The following is a 21,737-nucleotide window of genomic DNA, read 5'->3' on the forward strand; positions in this document are numbered from 1 at the left end:
CCATTTGGCATAGTGGTCAGATATTATATAAATTATATTTCATTATCTCAATAATAACTGAAAATTTCAATTATTGACGTGTTAGTATATTCTTTTCTTGTCCTTGTTGATGTAGCTACAGTTCTTTATATGTCGAGAAAACTGTTTTCTCATGATTGGATTTTTGCACAGCCATTAGCTCGATCGAGAAACTCCAGTTCTCTGTCCGGCGAGCCACTTTAAATATACTGTAAAGTATTAAAAGAATTTTATATATCTATTAGTCCGGAGAAAATCTGCGTATCATTATCCTTTTTCCCCAGAACTACCACTGATGAAATTTGAAGACCAGACTCCGAACTCACCTAGTCAAATCCTGTATAATGAAAATTTTCAGGTTTCAAACGTGAGATTTTGGTACGAAAAATCGCGTGATACGGATTTCACGTCTTGATATTCATGTGTTTCAGAAGTCTTTTCTTTTATGTCTACTTCAGTTGTTATGTAGTGAGATGAGGAATATCTTCTCACTTTTACTTGCTTTCTTCTAAATACAAAAAAAAAAATTTAAAAACATTTTTAAAAAATGCACCTATATTTTTTATAATACTAAAGAATAGATTAGAAAAAAATACCTTTCACAAATCCATAATGCACAGGTCAAAACGTTCAGTATGCCGAATATGGACATTCCAATAGCATAAAACCAGTGATCATCACATTTTCTAGCCATTGTCAATGATGAAACTTCATACAAATATAGGAAAAAGCCATAATAGATGAATACACTCAGAGATTTTCAACCCAGATTATAGGAATAAACGTAACAGGAAAGAATGATACTTAATAACTTATTCATCTATTGAAATGGTACTGTTGATGAATATAAAAATTTGTGTATGTGGTTCTATTCATGATCATTTGCTTTTAGCTTATCTGATTGCTTTCATATATTACCTTGTTTGCATTCTGGAGAATTTTCTATTCCAGCTTTGCAGTTACAAGTCCCGTCAATATGATGGCATATATCAGAGCAGTTCTTAGAGCAAACATTGGAACAATTTGCTCCGAAATAACCATTACCGCAAACTGAAAAGAAATAAAATGTTATTTCTAATAATTTCAGATTAATGATTTGTTTGAAATTTGTTGGTTCATTTTTTCTTTGATATGAATGGTTCTATTTTGCAGTCTTATCTTTTGCGTGTTTTTTTTAATATTAATGTTATATTAATTTTTGAGGAAAAGAGTATTTGCAAGGCTTTATTTGAATTGATTTTATAAAGTTATACATTTGGTTTTATCATGTCAAATCTGAGGACAGTATATTGTTTTGTTGAGTTATCATAAATCTGTTTGTAGCCAAATAAGAAAAAAAAATATTTATCATTTTGGCATCTCATCTTTTCGTGTCCTTTCATTGCATTTCGGATAAATAAGCATTTGGGGAGAAAGGAAAAATAAGATTTGATTTGATAGGGAAAGGTAGATATGAATATGTACTTTTGTCTCTATGAAGCATTTCATGAATTTCCTCATAGTCCCTGATAATCTTTTATATAAGTTGAACATATGTATTAAAAAAAAAAACACCATAAAAGTATGCATTGATAAGCATCTTTCTGCATTCAAGTGTATGTTGTCTTTCACAAATTTAAACATATTGTATACTTAATATATGCTTTAGCACAACTCATACTACATTAAGACAAAATATACCAAGAATAGGTTGCAAAAATAACTAAAACAATCTTAAATGCCTTTATAAAATATAAATATAGATATATATCTATTTAGCTCACCTAAATTGCATAGCTCTCCTTTATATCCATCTAAACAACCATTTTTACAAACTCCAGTCACGTGGTCACAAGATTCCTTGTTAACGCAGTTTTGACTACAAGAAAACATACAGTCTGTTCCATATTTGTCTGCGGTACATACTGTCAAGGATATGAGAATTTTTTTTAAAAAAATGTCATTGATTAAAGATGCATAGATAAAACATTGCAACATTAAAAATTCTACATGAAGCGCAACATCAGCTTAATTATTATCTTGTCGGACCACTGGCATACCCAAAGCATTTTCCATTTTTTCGAAGCATTGGTCTTTTTACAATGCAGAGGACACTAAATATTGCATTTATCCTCAAAAACCCTCTTCTTTCACAGCATAATACAATGAGAAAAATTAAAAGTCGTGTTTTTGAAAGGGACATTGGGGAACCTTTTACGATCATTGCAAAGCATAGAAATATGCGAGAACTAGCAAATCTGACCTTAGAAAATCTTTTCATATTAATCTAATAAAACACTTCTCACGGAGGACGCTGTAACAATATAATCGTTGGTAGAGCACTTCGACATCAAACATTGGTGACTCTAACAAACAAAAGTTTGTATAAATGATGTATTAAGATTTTATTTCGCTGTTACCAATTAATGTTGGTTTAAACAAAAATAATTCAGTCACAGTCATAAAGCACTACCAATTTGAATAGCTGAACTTCTAAAAGGTTATGTTGATGGCCTAAACAAATACATTTGAGTTGCGTCAAGCGAAAAGGGACCTTCGTGACATAAACATAATTACGTCATAATAGCTCTTCAAAGACGTGACTTCGCGCCGGTGCGTTTGCCGATGAAAAAAGTTTTATACGATAGAGCAAAACAAAAATTTATTTGTGTAATACATATTTTTAAAAAATAGACACGCCTAAAATTGTCTTTGAAAAAATGTTCAATGTCGTCAATTTACAGGTTTACTGGTAATTTTTTTCAAAAAAATATGTAAACTAATTTAATTTTTGATTGTTTATGAATGGTTTAAATTATTTGTGAGCTGTCAAAAATGTTCATCAACAAATCAATGTACGTGTCTACCTCATGAAGCTCTGAAAACAATCGCTTTTTGGCCTTTCAGACTGAGCTCCAGTCTCTACAGATAAGCAAGTGGTTCCAACCATTCATTTCAATGTGTTTTTTTTGGGGGGGGGGGATTTTTTTAGGGGGATACATGTAACACATTCAAGATTGTTTCTCCGTTAGACAGAAAGGCCCGAGAATTGGCGACTCAGTGCCCAAAGTTTGTTATCAGAGATTAAATATTCGAATCATGTTTACTGATTCTGGCATAGTTGCAACAGCATTTTGTAAATTCATATTAAGGAAAAAAAATATGAATGCAGCAGCTAAGAAACTTTGTCTGTAGCCATGCTTAGTTATAAAGGATGAAGCAGCAAAAGGCATACAGACTTCCGTCTTTTTACTCCCTAAAATTAACACGTCACCTTTGGCGTGACACTCTGTGGTTTGGAAATTTAACTGTATGACGCAATAAAAGGTGAAGATAATAAACAGTGGTCATTTTCAAAACTAATTTGTGGTCTTGTTTTCATATTGCCTAAAATAATTGCATTAATTAAATTAAAACTAAGCACAGTAACATAAGGTGAAGCTGATGTTGTTAAAGTCGAAAATTAAGAGCGAAATAGGTCATGTATTGAATCATACACATGTAGGTTTTGAATGTTATTTTCTGATTACTGATCTTATTTCAGGCAAAAACAGTAGTTTCGGACTATAAATATTAGCACATCTTGAGTTGATATATTTTACATAATATTAATTAACAGGTTTGATCTCCCTTTTCTTTGGATGTGCTCGTTTTTATTACTACGGAAAGGGAAGCCTTCCAAGGATAAATTCCGATTTTTTTCTTTATTCTCTTAATTTTTTTTAAAAATCAATTTATTTTTCGTTTAGATTTTACTAGTTCATTTTCGTTTTCACGTATTTAATTAACTATTAAATTCTTTTTTAGTTCGACCATAACCACTTTGAAAACACTGGTACATACACAATATCTCCATCCCACCCCTCCTTCTAAAAAAAAGAAAAAAAGACATCGCCTATATATTTGATCAATGAATGAAGTACCGAATCATTGTCTTGAAATTCATATTATCAGCAAAGTTTTATATATATTTTTTCAAACCTCGAGAGTTCCGTACCTTCTCAATTATAGATGATATTTGCAGAGTATCATGATAATCAGATTTATCCCTAAAAGAAAATACTGTTATTGAGAAGGCCGTTTATGGCTTTGTTTTTTGAGATTATAAATAGCTACAAAGTGCAAACCGTTTTCCGGAATTATGCGGTTCTATCGTTACGGTTCTAGGGTCAATAATACTTGAGCTTTGATGCGCATGTGCTTGGTCTTTTCAACTTCCCATCTTGTTCAGTGCAGACGAAATCAATGGTGTTAAGAAAAATAATCAAGTGTCATCGGCAAGTATTTTATCAATCGAAGAAATTTAAGTATGAAAATAGCGTAAAGTTATCATGTTTATTCATGTTGTATGAATTTGTTTAAAATCTATCGACTAATTCTTCAAAAAATGGTCATGTAAAACAAGAAAATTTTACTTTCAATTCTTGTTTCAATGAATGCATGTTTAAATATCAATAATAAGCATGATAAGTAATAAGAAAAATTCTGTCGGTTTTATAATTATTTGCAAGAACGATGTTATTGACTTGAGAGTGATGGTTCCTCAAGGAGAGGCAATATGAAATCGCTTTAGGCCAGACCCCTGCACGTGTAGCAAGACCCTCGGATAAATAATTTATTTATATGGTATAATTACACAATATCACCATTTATAGAAAAAACAAGGAAATTCGGATTAAAATATGACGACACTATTGCAATGTTTTTAAACATATGTTGTAATTGTAACTTTGTTAAATGAGTTGGATATCTATATATAAAATTACAGACAATATTGCTTTTTTTTCTTCAAGATAATTAAATGTAAAACCATTGTTTACCAATTGGGTCAGGAATAAAACTTCCAAATTAAATTAAAAAAATTATTTTCAATTTGGCATGGGGCCTAATTTCAGCTTATGAGAAGGTACTGATAAATCCCTGCATACACTTACAACAAGGAAAAATTTTGGAACATTAATGATTATATATTTCTTGCTAAGTTAATATTGCAGTTGGATCCAGCAGATGAAATTATAATGCAGTTATATCTAGCTGATTAAATTAAGCAACTGCTTGTGTTTAAAGATTGAAGAAATTAATGTGTTCAAGGCATTATATGTATATCAGTCTAATAAGGCTAGGGGCTTCAGTCAACAACACTTGGTGGGAGAATTTGACATTCACTTTAGATTTAGGCGTTCAATAAACAGTATGATGTAGTTTTGTTTGGAAAACCTAAACACTTGCCCTACCCAATTTTTGCTTGCCCTACTATAAACTATAATACTGTATTTATATTTATAAATATTTTTTAAGAAGAGAGACAAATATTGAGTACAATATGCAAGTCACTATGACCAGCTTTATATCTGTCTTACATATTGATTTGAATTTTGAGTCACTTGCCCTCGGGCAAAGGGATAAAATTTCACTTGCCCACCATTACAATTCACTAGCCCCCAGGCGAATTTGTGCTCTCCTGTAAGGGTCGACTCGCATTGTCTTTCATCAATTAGATATCAATCCCAATCTGACACCCAGTTTATAAAGGCCTCTTAGGCAATAATGACCCATGGCCTCCCCATATTTTGGATGTAGGTTTCATTCCAATCAATGTTACAAATTTTACATGATTTATATTCAGTTTCTCATTGAACTATGATGGTCCATCAGGGTGGGTTTTAATATCTTGCAAAAATATGGTTTCAGCATTGGAACATAAAGATGAATTATTTGCTAAACTGAACAAAGAAATTGCATGAACTAGGTCGCATAATAATGGGTCCATTTGATGCCCCACCATTTCAAAGTTGGAGGTAATCACCAATATATCTGCTCCACATGGAAAGAGTATAACTTTATGAATTCGTTAATCCCAAAATTTCCTCAATTAATTATTTATCTTCCAGTCAAGCTGTTAGCATATATAGTACAAAAACTTATATACATTTTATATGGTACAAATTATGCATAACTATGGAAAATGGATATTTCAAATGAGTTCAGGTTGTTACCAGTCATACCTGAAATTTTTGTCTTCTTGGTTTTAAATGTTTGTTAAATATGATGTTCACAAATGTTACTGATGGATTGTGCCATATTAAATATTGTTTGCATTAATTATTTCAAAAAAAAAAAATCCAGTTTTTTACAAGGGGTGAAAGAGTATAGCATCAACTTTAAAAATGTTTTTCATTACTACATGATTTTATTATTTGCTAGAGCTCATGGTACAAACAAAAGTAAACTTTTATTATTTCCTTTCAAAATATTTCATATTCATGTTCATATTTCAGAGGTAAATTCTAGTCCAACAACATACATAGTGTTCTTAGGTTTAGGTATAAAGTCGGTAATCATTCAATTTACAAAAAGAAATACTTGAAATTCAGTGGAAACCTTAGATTACATTAAGGCGGCTTCGGTCTTTCAGTCTTGGTTCATTAGGCTAAGCTTTAGTTACAAAGGCCTTGCCGGCAGGTAGAATTTTACATGTTGATGAAATCATATGGTTAAATGTTTGGTGTTACTATTAGTCGCATCACTTGGTAAGGCTTTCCAGAGAAATGCATAGTGATCTTCAAATCTGGTTAACATTTCTTAGTGAAGTTAATAGTTCTACACTATTTCCAGAGTCAGAATGGGAATCCTAAAAAGATGTATAATTTTATTCAGACGGCTTAGGTTCAATGGTTTGTGGTGTCAGTTTTGAAACTTTCTGGTTTTATCTTCGTTGGTCACAGGATTAGAATGTTGATACAAGAAAAGACATAATAACCTTTTCAGAGTTTGTTCGTAAAGTTAAGGATTTTACTTGTTGTCAGACCAGGTAATTGATATTGCATGTTGACATAATACTATAATAGCTTTGATTGAAATCTTAAATAGGAAAACATTTAAGATTAAATGGGTTAAGATTTTCATGAGAGCATTAGTATTGCTTTCTTTGAAGTTTACTATTCAGTTTAAAGCAGTTCATTTAAGCAGTATAAGTGAGATAGCAGATTCAATTTCTCAATTCCAGTGGAACAGATTCAGGCAGCTGGCACCTTGGGTAGATTTAATGTTATCCTTATCAAGTACTTATTTAATTTTGGAACCTTTTGGAGGACTGTGCATGCAATTCAATCATTTGATTGAAGTTAGCTTTTTGAACTTCACAAAAATTGCATATGTCAAAGCCATAGTTGTTTTCATGACTTTAGATTACGATTTTACTTGCCTTCATTTTGGCCACCTCCAGTAGATCATCCAGTCAACTCCTTCATTGTGTAAAAATTCTGACAGGTTTAAGAAGATTTAAATGTTCAAATGACATCAGAGGTCCTTTAACATGCCTTCTTTTACTAAAAAGTTTTATTGTTTTATCAATGGGAACACATTCAAAATACACATGTACGAGCATAATTTACCATTATTATTGGTCTACATTTGCCACTGCAATTTTTGATCAAATCAAATGAGAGTCTAAGAAATGCACTTCATCTTTCTGAAGTTTTAAATCTACAGTAAGTTATGAAAATATCAGATTGAAGTTGTGTCTTTCTAAAACAGATCAGAATGGAAAGGTTTAGTTTATAGTTATCACTATCAGCATATCAGACTTGGAGTTGACTGTGTGTTTTAGTTTATAGGAAACTTTCTTGCAATTAACAGGATGACCATTTATTTTGCCATATCAATGGTTAGGTACATGAACATCTTAATCAGCACACCAGATTTGAAGTATTTTGATTGTACAAGAATTGAGATTTTTAGGTATTGAAATAGAAATTTTCAAAACACTCTCTTTTAAAATTGGGGTGCTACTCATATGTATTTGCCAGGCATGTCTGAACAAAAAATTTTTAAAAAAAAACAAAAACAAAAAAAACAAGGTAAGATGGGTGTTAGATGCATTATCTCAGACTTGAGTTGTTACATTTTAGATGTAAATAATAGCATTATTAATGACGGTTACATCATTGCCATTGTGATCATGTCATGAACAATGCTGGCTGCTTTTCTGCTCTGGTAATGTAATGGCATTGTTTGGCCATCAAAGTGATGAGTCTACGAATTTTGGGATTTGGAACTGTTGTGGCTTTATGAAGATGATGTAAAAAAAAATGTGTTTGTGTATATGTGTAATTTGTGAATGATATTGACTTGTCAAAATTCGGCCGCTTTGATGGCGGTTGGATTTCATTACGTTTGAAATCCAATTGGCGCAATTTTGACAAGTAACCATTTGCTGAGGGTGATACTATTATCTCCAGGTCCCCCAGCTATGATATGGTTTGTTTGATATTTGTGAATGCTGTGCTGCCAAAATGCTTACCAGTTGATCGGCGCATAGGTTATGAACATGCCAGTTGCATGTTGCTGATGTTTGAATGAACATGCCAGTTGCATGTTATCTGTGAATGTAATTTGTAATAAAAGCCATGACAGTTCCACCAATACAGTAAATTTTTGTTGTTCTTCAAATTCTATCAGCTAGAATAATGTGTTTTTCATTAGAAAATTTCAAAGGCTTTGATTATCAACCTTTATTGAATAGTTCTTGTTAGTATTAGGCATTTCGAAATAATCAGATTTATCCCTAAAAGATAAATACAGTTATTGAGGAGGCCGTTTATGGCTTTGTTTTTTTGAGATTATAAATAGCTACAAAGTGCAAACCGTTTTCCGGAATTATGCGGATCTATCGTTACGGTTCTAGGGTCAATAATACTTGAGCTTTGATGCGCATGTGCTTGGTCTTTTCAACTTCCCATCTTGTTCAGTGCAGACGAAATCCCCTCCCTTCCCTCCCTTAAATACTAGGGTTGGTCTGAATACTAGTATTTAAATGTATTTACTATTCAATGAATTCTTTCTGCTCCTTTTTCTGCTGTGTGTTTTCTTTCAATTTCAGAAATCGTCATGACTTGTACATGCACACCTATGAAGAAGGCCATCATGGACTTTGCTGTGAGAATGTGATAATCCTGACTGTTAAGTTACAATTTCAGAAATCGTCATGGCTTATACACTGTCAGATGAAGAAAGTTATGGACTTCTATTTGCTGTGTGAATGTGATAATCCTGACTGTAGTGTTATGTGACATTTTCAGTAATCGTCGTGGCTTATACGCTGATGAAGAAAGCTATGGACTATGCTTTGTGAATGTGATAATCCTGACCTTTTCGTGTTAGCGCAATTTTGACAAGTAACCATTTGCTGAGGGTGATACTGTTATCTCCAGGTCCCCCAGCTATGATATGGTTTGTTTGATATTTGTGAATGCTATGCTGCCAAAATGCTTACCAGTTGTAAGATCGGCGCATAGGTTATGAACATGCCAGTTGCATGTTGCTGATGTTTGAATGAACATGCCAGTTGCATGTTGTCTGTGAATGTAATTTGTAATAAAAGCCATGACAGTTCCGCCAATACAGTAAATTTTTGTTGTTCTTCAAATTCTATCAGCTAGAATAATGTGTTTTTCATTAGAAAATTTCAAAGGATTTGATTATCAACCTTTATTGAATAGTTCTTGTTAGTATTAGGCATTTCGAAATAATTTGATATTTGGGAAGCTTTGCACCTCTTTTGTTAGTGTTGCCGAAGAACTTTCTCAATTTACACTGCGATTGTAAAATCATTGCTTATATATACCGACTCTTATTTTTGTGAACTCTTTATAATTTTGTCTGATGACTCCATTTTTGAGCTCTGTAAAAAAAAAAATTTATAAAGCCCTTTCCCACAAATGAAGTTGAGATAATGTCGTTGAATATACTCCTTGAAAATTTACTACTTACTTTTTTATTTCAATATACAGAACATGTACATTAAGATGATATTTTTTCAACGACCTTTAAATTATCACCATTTTACAATGTGTACGATCATCAAAATGCTAATATTTGGAGAAAAATAAATTTTAAAAACTTTAAAATACATCTATAGAAAAAATAATTTCTAACTAATACAAAGGGGTGATTTAGTAATCACGTGGCACGTTCCAATTATCAATGATGCTATACATGTGACGTTATTCAACGATCTACAGCGTTATCCTGTTAGCATTGCATTGTTTTTATTTGGAGTTTTAATTAGAATTTAGAAGGTATATAATAAAATATTTGGTATCAAAATATTCAAAAAAAACTAGCTCTTTCAGAAACGGTGAAAAACCGATTTTCAAAAATTTGGTCACGAAGGTTCCTTTTCACTTGACGCAATTCATTTGATTGAGGGATTTTTTTAAACAATATCAAATGTGTCACTTACCTAAAACAAATAAATCACATGGTTCTAAAAAAGTAAGGTTTTCTATTAACAAATTGGATATAACGCCCAAAAGAAGCATATTCGTGTTCTGTCCTTAATGAAGATAGGTATGACCAATAAGATTGAAGCACAAATCACGAGTTTTTATTGCATGATAATTAAGAATTAGTGAACTAAGGTACATCATACCTCGGGTAGTAAGTCTTAATAGTGAAACATGTTCCTTTGCGATGCAAATGCCTCAGCTTTACATGTAGTTGGTTTTTTTTTTAAATGTTTTTGTTGTAATAAACAACTAGTTAAGATTGCATTGAAAATAATCACACATATACAAAGCTGAGTTTAACATCACTTAAAATTTTAAGAAGATACCTTCAGAGCATTGAGGGCCTATCCATCCTGGTTCACACCCATAATGGCACATGCCGGAAATAGGATCACAGGATTGATTCACACATTTCTCACATCTCAAGGAGCAGTTCTGACCATACGATCCGTTGTTGCAAGCTATTTTTACAATGTAATCAATCTATTTTCAAAAATGTTTTAACTTTCAAACGATAATTTCTAAGTTCAAATAAAAAAAATCATGTAAAATACATGCATACATACAATGTTCACAAGTTGGGCCTTGGTACCCGCTGATGCACCCAAAGTTGCAGTTTCCATTGATATTATGACAGCTTTTTCCAAAACAGAGAGGACTGCATTGTTTCAAACAGTTATGTCCGTAATATCCAAAGCTACATACTGAAATTTGTAGTAAAACTTAATTCCTGGAAACAAAATTAGTTTCTGTTATAATTTTCTTAAACGTTATGAATTTTCTAAAAGAAATTTGTAGTTATCGTAATCAAAGACATAGTTACCAACCCATATTATTTTTTTTAAGAATGGCTTTTTGGAAAACCGTAACCGTTCATCTAGTATCGGGTAATTACTGCAAAACATACATTACCGTATATTATCGACTATAAATCGGATTTTTGAGAGTTAAATTTTGGTCCAAAACTCTATGTTAGATTTATAGGTGAGTCATAAAGAGAATGGTATTTTTCTGGACGGTGAAATAAAGAGTTTTTTTTTTGTTTTTTTTTTTTAAGAGAGTAAAAAAAATTCACGGGTGTTTTGAACTACCCTAGTGGCGTTATTTTGTAAAATATTAAAATATCTCTGCATTGGGTTGAATTTGTCAACCGATTCTGGCAAAATGTTGTACCGACTTATAAGCGGGTCAATGGCAAATATGTAAAAAAAAAATAACCTCAAAAATTACAATCGACTTATAGACGGATCGACTACTAAGCAAGTATATACGGTATTATCGTTGTCGTTTCATTGACACGTTAAAGGATTGTTTCGTGATACGAGTATCATAAAGAGAATTATCCTATAAGCAGAAAATTTAGCGCGACGTAAATTTATTGATTTGTTATTAAAAATTCGTATTTTATTTTTGGCGAGATGTAATTTTAGAGATTTTAAAATAGTCATTTTATTAGCGATCTCAGATCTCAGCAGCTTAAAATTTAAAAGTAATAATTAAAAAAAAACAATATCACTGAATATCACTCTTAAAATAAATTGAAATAAAACAGTTTAACATTTATATCTTTATATATTTTGGGACATTATGTATCCGTATAGCCTAATAACAAAGATAACTTCATTGACAATGTAATGTTATTTGAAAAAGTCAAAAATTGGCGTGCGCCGACCAAGGATATTTAACAGCCCTGATATGCATGTGACATTACAGGCCTATAATATTTTGTAAAAATAGCTAAAAGATCATTATCCAACAGCATGCAAAAATATTAGTTTTCGTTGAATAGTATTTGAAATATTCATAACGTTCGCGCTTTTCTTGGACAACCCCGTACAGCTGCAAAATACATTAAAATTCAAGTGATAAAAATAATATTTGTAAAAGACAAATAATTTCGTAAAAATCAATCATTTACCTGCATTGCAAAGTTCTCCCTGGTACCCATGTTTACATCCGCTGTCACATTTTCCCGTTGTTCTGTTGCAGTTTAAATCATAAAGGCAATTTCCACTACAGTTATTTTTACAATCTGATCCAAAGGTTCCAGAAACGCATGCTGACAGGTAATGAAAACAGATAACTCGCCATTTTTTTTTTTATCAATTTAATCGTTTCTTTAAAAAGAATATATTTTCCATATGCAAATTCTGATAATTAAATATTTATCTTTTCGATAAATGTCGGTAGCAAAGGCTTACTTTTGTTACAAATCACACCCATCCATCCGTCTGAACAACCATTCGAGCAGGTACCATTTATGGGATTGCAAGTGAGATTATGTTTACAATGTCCAGAACAAGATAACGAACAATCAGGACCATACTTTCCATTTGAACAGGCTTCATAAGAAGAGAATTGCATATATATGTCTTGATTACAATATTAACTTCATACAGATAATAATCAAATATATAAAAACAAATACATATCTTTCAATTTTCTTAATTCCTCGCACAGCTAGTTGCCGAGGAATAGATGCATTGCTACTTTGGGTAAGGGGGTGTGCGTGAGGATGTGTGAGGGAGAGGGTGTGTTTGTGTATGTTTGTGTGTCCGTTACAGCTTGTGTGCAAGATTTAAAGAGAACCTTTGCACTGTCATTTCAAAGCTTCCCCATACTATGTGACATGGTAAAAGGACGAAACCTATTGACTTTCGATCAATTGAATTGAATATTTCCTGCTCTTGAGAATTTATCTTGCATATGAAGACATTGTCATTACCGGTGAAGTTCCTGCCACGAAGGGATGTTCCCCTCAGCTGTGCACTTGTTTAACTTAATATTGGTTTCATTCACTTTTCATTTACACCTAATACTGTTTAATTTTTTTTTTATAAAAATTAATATTCATGTAACTTTCATGTAAAAAAGACTTTCAATATTTCGTTGAAATATTTAAATGAAATGAGGTATAATCAAGTCAGATTACCTTGGTTACATTTGGTGCCAGTCCAACCACTTTCACATCCAAGGCATGTCCCGTTTGTGACGAAACATTGACCATTTTTGCAGTGCTTAGGACACGGAACATTGCAGTTATCATCACAGTAACCTCTCTTATCACAACCTAATGCCAACATTTGTCTGTTAATACATGATACAAGAATATGTCATCAATTACACTTAAAGAGAGACCGTTTAAATCATAATGTTAATTGAAAATTTATATATTAATTTCATATATCTGTTCCTTAAAACTTTAATGAACATTGGATGATGCATATCTTTAAATGCACGTTCTATTTGAGTTCAAATCAGACAATTAAAAAAAAATCTCTAGGTAAACTATGAGCAGCAAAGAACAATCAATTAAATGAATAGATCTGTTATGATCCATAGAGTCAGTTTGAAAAAGAACCGTACATACATGTTAAATAGATTGATCAATGTGAAGAAAAAGGAAATAATAAAAAATCAGTTTGATTTGAAAATTTAACTTCACTCAGACGATAACTTTTTTTCTTGCTAATTCATGTATTATGACGTTTTTCATTGCGTTATAATCCTAGATTTAATTTTGTTTTATTAAGTTGATCCAACATTCCAGCTGTTTTTGCAACATTATGTATGTATCTTAACCTCTGATATAAAATGTAGAATTATATAATTAACTTTATTATCCATATTTATTTTTGAATTGCAAGAGAGCTTATATTTTAATTTTTGCTGAATGTGATAAAACTCACCCTTTTTCTTCAAAATTAAAGAAACATAGCAATTTCAAGAGGCCTATTTTTTCTACTTGAATTTGAAACGCAACTTTTTGAAATTGAAAATTAAAACAACAAGTCTCTACTTTATATTGTTGTATTAAATGTGAAATGATACCGGTATTTGGTCAGTAAATCAGTATACGAACAGGGACATCTTATGGAGTTAGTGAACTTAGGCACACTTTACCCCGGGTAGTAATTTTTTTGTCGTAAAACATTGTCCTTAGCATTGCATATACCTTAGCTTATTTAAATAGATGTTTTTTTTTTTGTAATAAGCAATTGCTTAAGATTTCGTTATAAATAATTTGGAAAAGTTCACTTACCTAGAACGACTAAATTGCATAATTCTATAAACGTGTACATTTCATTGACAAACTGAATATATCGTCCAAATGAGGTACAGACGTGTTCCGTTGTCAATGAAGGAGGATAAGACCCGTTATGTTTGAAACACAGTTGACCACTTCTTATTGCTGGAGAATTTGATACATATAGGGAATATCCTGATAAACGACCCTCTTGTCTTCGTTCTTGAAACGAAACCAATAAAATGACTCTAAGTCAATAAAAAAAGTTTAATTAACTATTAAGTTATTTCTTAAAGTTTGATATATAGACACTACCTTCAAAGTAACACTTACTTAAGTCCTCGGTATATAATCGGAAGGAAAAGTTTATGGCATATATTGCTTTTGTCTCTCGAAGATCAACCATCCACCATGGATTATGTTCTTTATCTGTCCTAGTACATGTTTCCATGTTGTTATCCACAGCCATACTGGAATTGTATGATCCATCAGGACATCTATTGCATGGAAACGTTGTACTTTGATATGTAGACTTTTTCCGAGAAAGATCGTCTAAATGGATAAAAAGCTCTATTCGAAAATAACATATTGCATAATCAGGGTTCTCCAAGAGCTGTTTTACTGTGTTGCTCCAGACACAGTAAAGTTTCTCCGACACAGTAACGATTCAAATTTTATGTGTGCAACACAGTAAAATTTTTGCAGACACAGTAAGAACGTTGATAATTAGAAAATCCAAAAATATAAATTATCTCTAACTGAAAATTTAATCAAACAATTCTAAAATTTTTCAATTCTAAAAGGTAAAGTACTTAATTACTAGGGCTCCACCATGATAATTATCTCCTAGACCCTCGCTGGACTTGACGCATGAAGGAACAAAGACAAATAATTTGTTTTCACAATTCCATGTAATGGTTAATTTTAGTTGCATTAAAATACATTGTATCATTTAAAAAATAATTAAATATATGTCTTCTGTATAGAGCCACTGCTCTAGAATTATGTTAGCACTGTCAGTCAAACATAACATCGTACCAAAGTCGTTATTTGATGTAAATAAATTGCTTAAAATTTTCAACATGTTCAAGGAACGCAAACGTATTTTACTATTTTGAAGTTTCTTTTTTGTAATTTGGTAATTCGATAAGGAAAACTGACAAATAATCATGTCAAATTTACTTTCAAAAATGTTAAGTAGTTTTACTGTATCGACCAGAATTTTCTTCGCTTTTCAGAACACGTGTTTTTACTTTTATCAAGATGTACGACCATACCATTAGTGTAACGAATTAGCCATTTTTAAAAAAAAGTGTATGCATGTATTCTTTTGTAATCATAATTAATAGTGATTCAGTTGCGAATTTGATCACGAAAATATCGCGAAATCTTAATGCTTCATGTGTAAACTCTGAAACACAGTAACATTTCAAATAATGGAGAACCCTGCATGATCTATCAGAGCATCGGAGGCATAGGACTGTTGTACTTTGTGTCAAAGAATTGTTTGTTGAAAGATCGTCTGCATCAATAAACTTATCAAGATATTTGCAGATTGTATAAAATCACAATAAAATTAGTGTGATACATATATATTATTATAACAGTAACTTGATCCGAAGGGTCGTATCACGTCGAGTGGACAGGCGCGGATCATCAGATCTAACGAGACGCGAAGCGTCGAGTTTGATCTAATGATCCACGCCTGTCAACGAGACGTGATACGGCTCTTCGGATCAAGTTGCTGGTATAATGACAAATTTATTATATACCCCCTTGTAACTGGCTAAATATATCAAAATAATCCTTTAGAGATCAATAGAATAAACAAAGCATTAAAACAAAGGACTTTTTAACGCACAAGAAAAATAACGTCATTTTTCTGCGTACTACGTCATCAGTTTCAGAGAGTGGTGATATGGATTCAGAAAACCACAGTGTGGTGATCCGGAAAGTCGGATCACGACGTCACGTGATTGCATGAATTCAACAGTAAAATAGAGTGATACACATTAGGTATATAATAAATGTACATACCATACCCATTCGAAAAGAAAATTCCAGCTAATACGAATATGAACTTCAGATTATTCATAATTGATTGCGAAATTTAAAATATATATAATTATTGGCACCTCAATACATATTTATGGCTGTAATATTAGTTTGTGTGCATTTAGATACCAAACAACAACTCTCCAAATTTTATAATAGAAGGCTTTCCAATGGAGGCGGAGCTAAATTTAATTAAATGTACACGCCTAGTATTCATTAATAATACATGTACAATTTTGGTTATTATTTTTGGAAAAAATATCACAATTAACAATAAGCAAAACAACTCCTTTTTTAAATTCTTGCCTGTTTCAAAACGTGTTTAAAGGTGTAAAGAAATTAGTCTAGTTGAAGCTTGGAGAAAGCTGATTTCTGTCGCAGGGAATGATCTAATGGATATATCTGATTTGTTTCGTTTGCTGAATGGTCGAAATCCCGCCCTAGAATCTATCGATAAATGTAAACAGAGTGATAAATTGAAAGCCTGCCAAAGATTTCCTTTGCCTAATATTTAATATGATTCCAGTTTTATCTTTGTCTAATATTTCATCAGAATAATACAAAATTAACGTTCGGGAGCACGAAAGTTACGAATTGTAATTTTCACAAATTATTTGTAGCCATTCTTTATTTATCAACGATTTTGACTCATAAGTCAACAAAGACTATCGTTTCCTTATGCAAGTATGATATATATTTTCTTCATATCCAATGAAAAAATTAACTGTGCTTTGAAAAAAAAAATGCAGCGAGGGGCTTAATATATACCTTTTTAATTCTTTGGGCGATCGATTTTTTGTTCTGCTGTTTGAAACAATTTGTCTTCTTTTTACGACTAGTGGGCGGAAAATATATCGTGCACTGAATACAATGCACTATGTGCAGGCTATGTCTCAGATAGTAAAATAAATCTAGAATGAAACAATTTAAAATTTCCTAGATTACATAAGTGCCGAGTATAAGACAAAATGCAGATCTTTATCGGCAAAAGGTGGTGTCTCCATATGAGTTCAACCTCAGAGGTCCTTTCAAAAATACAAATTTCAAAGCAGAGCAAACACAAAGTTTAACCTATATAACATCAGAAGTGGAATCAGGTGACATGCAGGAATGAGCATCCCCTGCTGATCGGTCACATCGCCGTGTGCTCCCTTACATTTTCGGTAAATAACTGAAAATCCTAGCTAATTCTTGTATAAAAAATGGTCTAACATTTAGTATTAAAATGTCAGTCAATATTTGATTTCATGATAGACAGTATTTGCTGAAAAGGTCATCATATCGACCATAGAACTTACGAAATCATGACTTTAAAGACATTTAAAACTGTTGATGTTTTATTTCCATCAGCTTGTTTGTCAATATTTTACAATAACCTAATTGTTATGGCAAGGTAAAATGCAAATAGCAACAGAATCCCACCGTGGGACGTGGAGACCGGTCCTTCAGTTGAGACCGTATAAACCGAGGTCCCGTTTCGCAGTAGGTGCTGGGACGAAATTAAAGACCCCTCCCTGCTCAATGGTCCTGATTGCCGATTAAAATTTGCAGCTCTCCACCAGCAAGCGGTGGCGTCTCCATATGAGTGAAAAATTCTCGAGAGGGACGTAAAACAACAAAAATACAATCAAAGTACTTCAATGGAAAATTGCATGTATGATGCCCTTGTTGCATATTTCAAATAGTTAGGCATTCTGGATCCTTCTTTTAATACACAGCAAGATACGCCTTGTTTGTCAAGCGCATTCTTAAAAAATCTTGCAATTGCTAAGCATCGGCATTGTATTCCTGGTATGTCTTGCACTAGTGAATTGATTTTTCCCTTAGATTCCAAAAACCTCTGTCGTACCTCTGGCAGTCCTTGGCATTTTTCTGTCGCTCCTAGACCTTATCATATGATCCCCTGCCTAATCTGTCTACTCCCTGTCGTCCCCTGGCATTGCCCCTGTCTACTCTGACTTCCACCGTCGCCAACTGACATTTTTTTGGCCAAGAAAAGAGGGGTGAAAGATATATTGTTGTCGCAAGTTAAGATTGAAAACAGCCATAGTCTTGAAAATGCTAAAGTTTTGTGAACATATAGACTTCGTAATAAGTTAAAAATAAATTGTTAAATGCCTTAAATGAATCATCGGTAGTTTCTATGATTTGTATTGATTGTTTAAGTTTTGTAGCATTTCGGAAAATATAACGGCAAAAAATGAGTTGATTCTGAAAAAAAAAATATCACTTTATTGCATCTTATGGAGCCAGACGCATATAATTTGAATATTTATAAACTCATTCATTTATTTATCTAACTACTATAAAACATTAAGCGTAATAACTGCTTTTATACATAATTATATAAAAGAATTAAATTTAATTATTCCAGAATAAATTATCAAATTTATTCATTGGCTATTTGTTTTCAAGTTTATTTAATAAATCAAAATAGATTAAAGATAGATTAATACATAAATAAAATGAATGACAGTAAGACATAAAAAATGAAATCTGAAAAGGTAATAAGGTAATTACATGTAATTATTTTATTTGTGTTAATAAAATGTATCTATAAATGGACTGAAAGGAATACATGTAAATGGTCATTAAAAATTAGTCTATTTGTTTATTTGTGAAAATTGATGATATAAACAATTTATTAACTATATCCTCGAAATTTTGATTCATTCGTTTTATTCCGATCAACAGTGTTACGCTTATAAATGCTTCAAAGTTAGTGTTGGCAAATCGGACGATTTTTAGTAATCGGTTACTCGCTTCATCTTTCGATCGAGTACCCGGTTACTCGGATGGTTTTTCGTAAAAGTATCCACATCTTTTATTTATCTTATGCTTTACTTATCAGTAGTAGTAATACACAAATATACTGTATATGGACATAATATTTACAATACACACATGTGAAATTGTCAACGAATTTTGATTTTAGATTAAAGAAAATAAGAAATTTGACACACGAAGAAGACAAATAAAGACATCGTCAATCACTGTTTCACGATTGCATTCCTTATGCTTTCCTTATCAGCCCCCGAAATATGTCGCTATCAAGGAGAATAATAATTATCTACATACTCCGTAATTAACACTTAATTTGTTGAGATTTTGAATCAGCTCTTCTTTCTTACAGTTACACTCCAAGCTTAATTTGTCTGAGGCGGCATCTCGATAAATTATCAAATGAGGTAATCATAACTCAGGCCTTCAAAAGTTGTATACCCCCAAGCAATCAAAGCTATTATAAAATAATTATATAAACTGTGAAAACTAATCAAAACAATTTGATCCACTGCAACCATGTATTAGATCAAGTCTAACGGTACCTAAAATTAGGGAAATGTGTAAGTATATACATTTATAAATTATAAAACAATCATTTTATATGCATTTACTTTGTAAATTTTTTTTCATGCGAGTAACCGAATAACAGTTTTACTAACCGATACTCGCATCAATCGACGGTTAACCGGGTACTCGTTGCCAACATTATTCAAAGTACTTTTGAGCATATCAAAACTACTTTTAATAATTTTATTTCTATGACGGATATCAAAATAATCGTCTCATTATGCACAATCTGAATCCGTCAATTTTTTTTATACTGTAATTTTGTTTCGATAGAAAAACAAATGGTTCTCGAAAGCTAAAATGGTTATGAAAGGGCTAACTAGCCGTTGATAGTTTACCAGTGACTCGGGGTACACAGTCATGATACCTATTGTCTTTTTTACCTACCGCTTTGCCTTGTTCATTTTGTGGTAGAGTGCTCGTGGAAACTCTGCATATCTGTGACTTCATGCATGTTTGAAATAGCATTGTTCTTCTTGTATGAGAAAGTCGCTTACCTTATTTAGACGTTACAATAATGTTCTATTTTAGTTCAAGAAAATGAAATACATTTAAATAATGAACTTTGTTTGATAAAAAAGGATGATACTAGTATATTGACGATATATACTTAGGCCTTGATAAATAAATTGTGTGTTCCTGGTTCCCCCACCAACCCTAAAATATGAGCCGAACTGATTGATTGATTGATTGTTAATTCTTTAACGTCCCTCTCGAGAATTTTTCACTCATATGGAGACGTCACCGTATGCCGGTGAAGGGCTTCAAATTTTTGACCTTTACTCGGCACTCAGGGCCATTGAGCAGTGAGGGATCTTTATCGTGCCAACGCCTGCCGCTGACACGGGGCCTCGGTTTTTAAGGTCTCATCCGAAGGACCCGCAACTTTCACTTCAAAGTGCCGAGCGCATGGCGAAGAAACAGTTGCTACCCATTTTATCGACAAGGTCAGTCGCGACCGAGATGCGAACTCACGACCTCCCGATCACGGAGCGAGCGCTCTACCGACTGAGCTACCGTGAACGGTGAGCCGAACTGAAAAATGAATCCATCAATATCTTTCCAATAGTAAACAATTCCGGTTTTGCATTTATAATTTATAGGATTTTATGTTATTTATTAAATCAGTTTATCTGAGAGTCAAACACTGCATGCTTGTGTTGTATCGATTATCTCCCTTTGATCGAGTCACGTGACTGAGACACCACGCAGCAGCTGACAAATGGTAGTCTGAAACGCAGAAGGACAATTGGGAAGAAATCGTTGATATTTTTAGGTTTGTGTAATTTCCTCTGTTAAATTTGTTGATAATGTATAGCGCATAAAACATTTTGCCAGTAAGGATATGTAGGTTCAGGTTTTCATGCAACATAGTTGAGGATTATATTAGTTTCGGGAAGACGTTCCCATCCGTAAGTGATAGGCCTAAACCATCATCATGTATTTTTGATTTTGATAGTTTTATGTCATGCAGTTTTGAAGCAAAGCTAATCTGTCGTATATAATTTTATGTTTCACTCTCAGTTTAAACGTTAGATAAAGTACAGGAAAGCATTAATTTTGTACTAGCAGGTGCCTGCCCTCCCCCCTCGGAACTACTCCTTCTTGAAACAATACTGAATAGTTTTTTTAATAAAAATACAATATTAGAACTTTCAAAGGAAACATATATTTTCATGGTTTTTAGGGGGTGGGGAAAATATATAGGCCTTGACATTTGTAATATTTTAACTATTCATTTCCGATGTGATGATGTCACGCATCAATCTTTTGTTTACTTGAACTGTTTTTATAGTATTGCATTTATAAGGTGTTTCAGAAAACCATTTTTGGAAGTTACAATGACAATGGGAGAGCCAAAAGCGATTCAAAGTAGACGACGGGACAGCCAGATAAGAAAGTTAGACTTGGATATTAAAGTACTGTGTATTTGAAAAAATGTTTTAAAAAATGTAATTTCTGTCATTTACAGGTAAGTATAAGTTGTAAAAAAATGAGGATGAATTCTGTAACGGACA

General features: G+C 32.4%; 1 protein-coding gene across 1 annotated transcript; it reads right to left on the minus strand.

The window, feature by feature from the left end:
- Nucleotides 1-345: 345 nt before the first annotated feature.
- On the minus strand, nt 346-12,678 carry LOC134238057 (multiple epidermal growth factor-like domains protein 11). Its single transcript, XM_062720186.1, has 8 exons — nt 12,488-12,678; nt 12,205-12,345; nt 10,853-10,990; nt 10,613-10,747; nt 1,782-1,922; nt 937-1,068; nt 615-726; nt 346-526 (listed from the first exon to the last, which is right to left on the minus strand). Exons 1-8 carry the CDS (start codon nt 12,648-12,650, stop codon nt 373-375), a joined length of 1,116 nt encoding a protein of 371 aa, XP_062576170.1. The 5' UTR covers nt 12,651-12,678; the 3' UTR covers nt 346-372.
- Between the last annotated feature and the right edge of the window lie 9,059 nt (nt 12,679-21,737).

The sequence above is a fragment of the Saccostrea cucullata genome, unplaced genomic scaffold (genome assembly GCF_032062105.1).
Source record: "Saccostrea cucullata isolate Sc308-1 unplaced genomic scaffold, CSIRO_AGI_Scuc_v1 ctg7877, whole genome shotgun sequence".
NCBI classification, from domain to species: domain Eukaryota; kingdom Metazoa; phylum Mollusca; class Bivalvia; order Ostreida; family Ostreidae; genus Saccostrea; species Saccostrea cuccullata.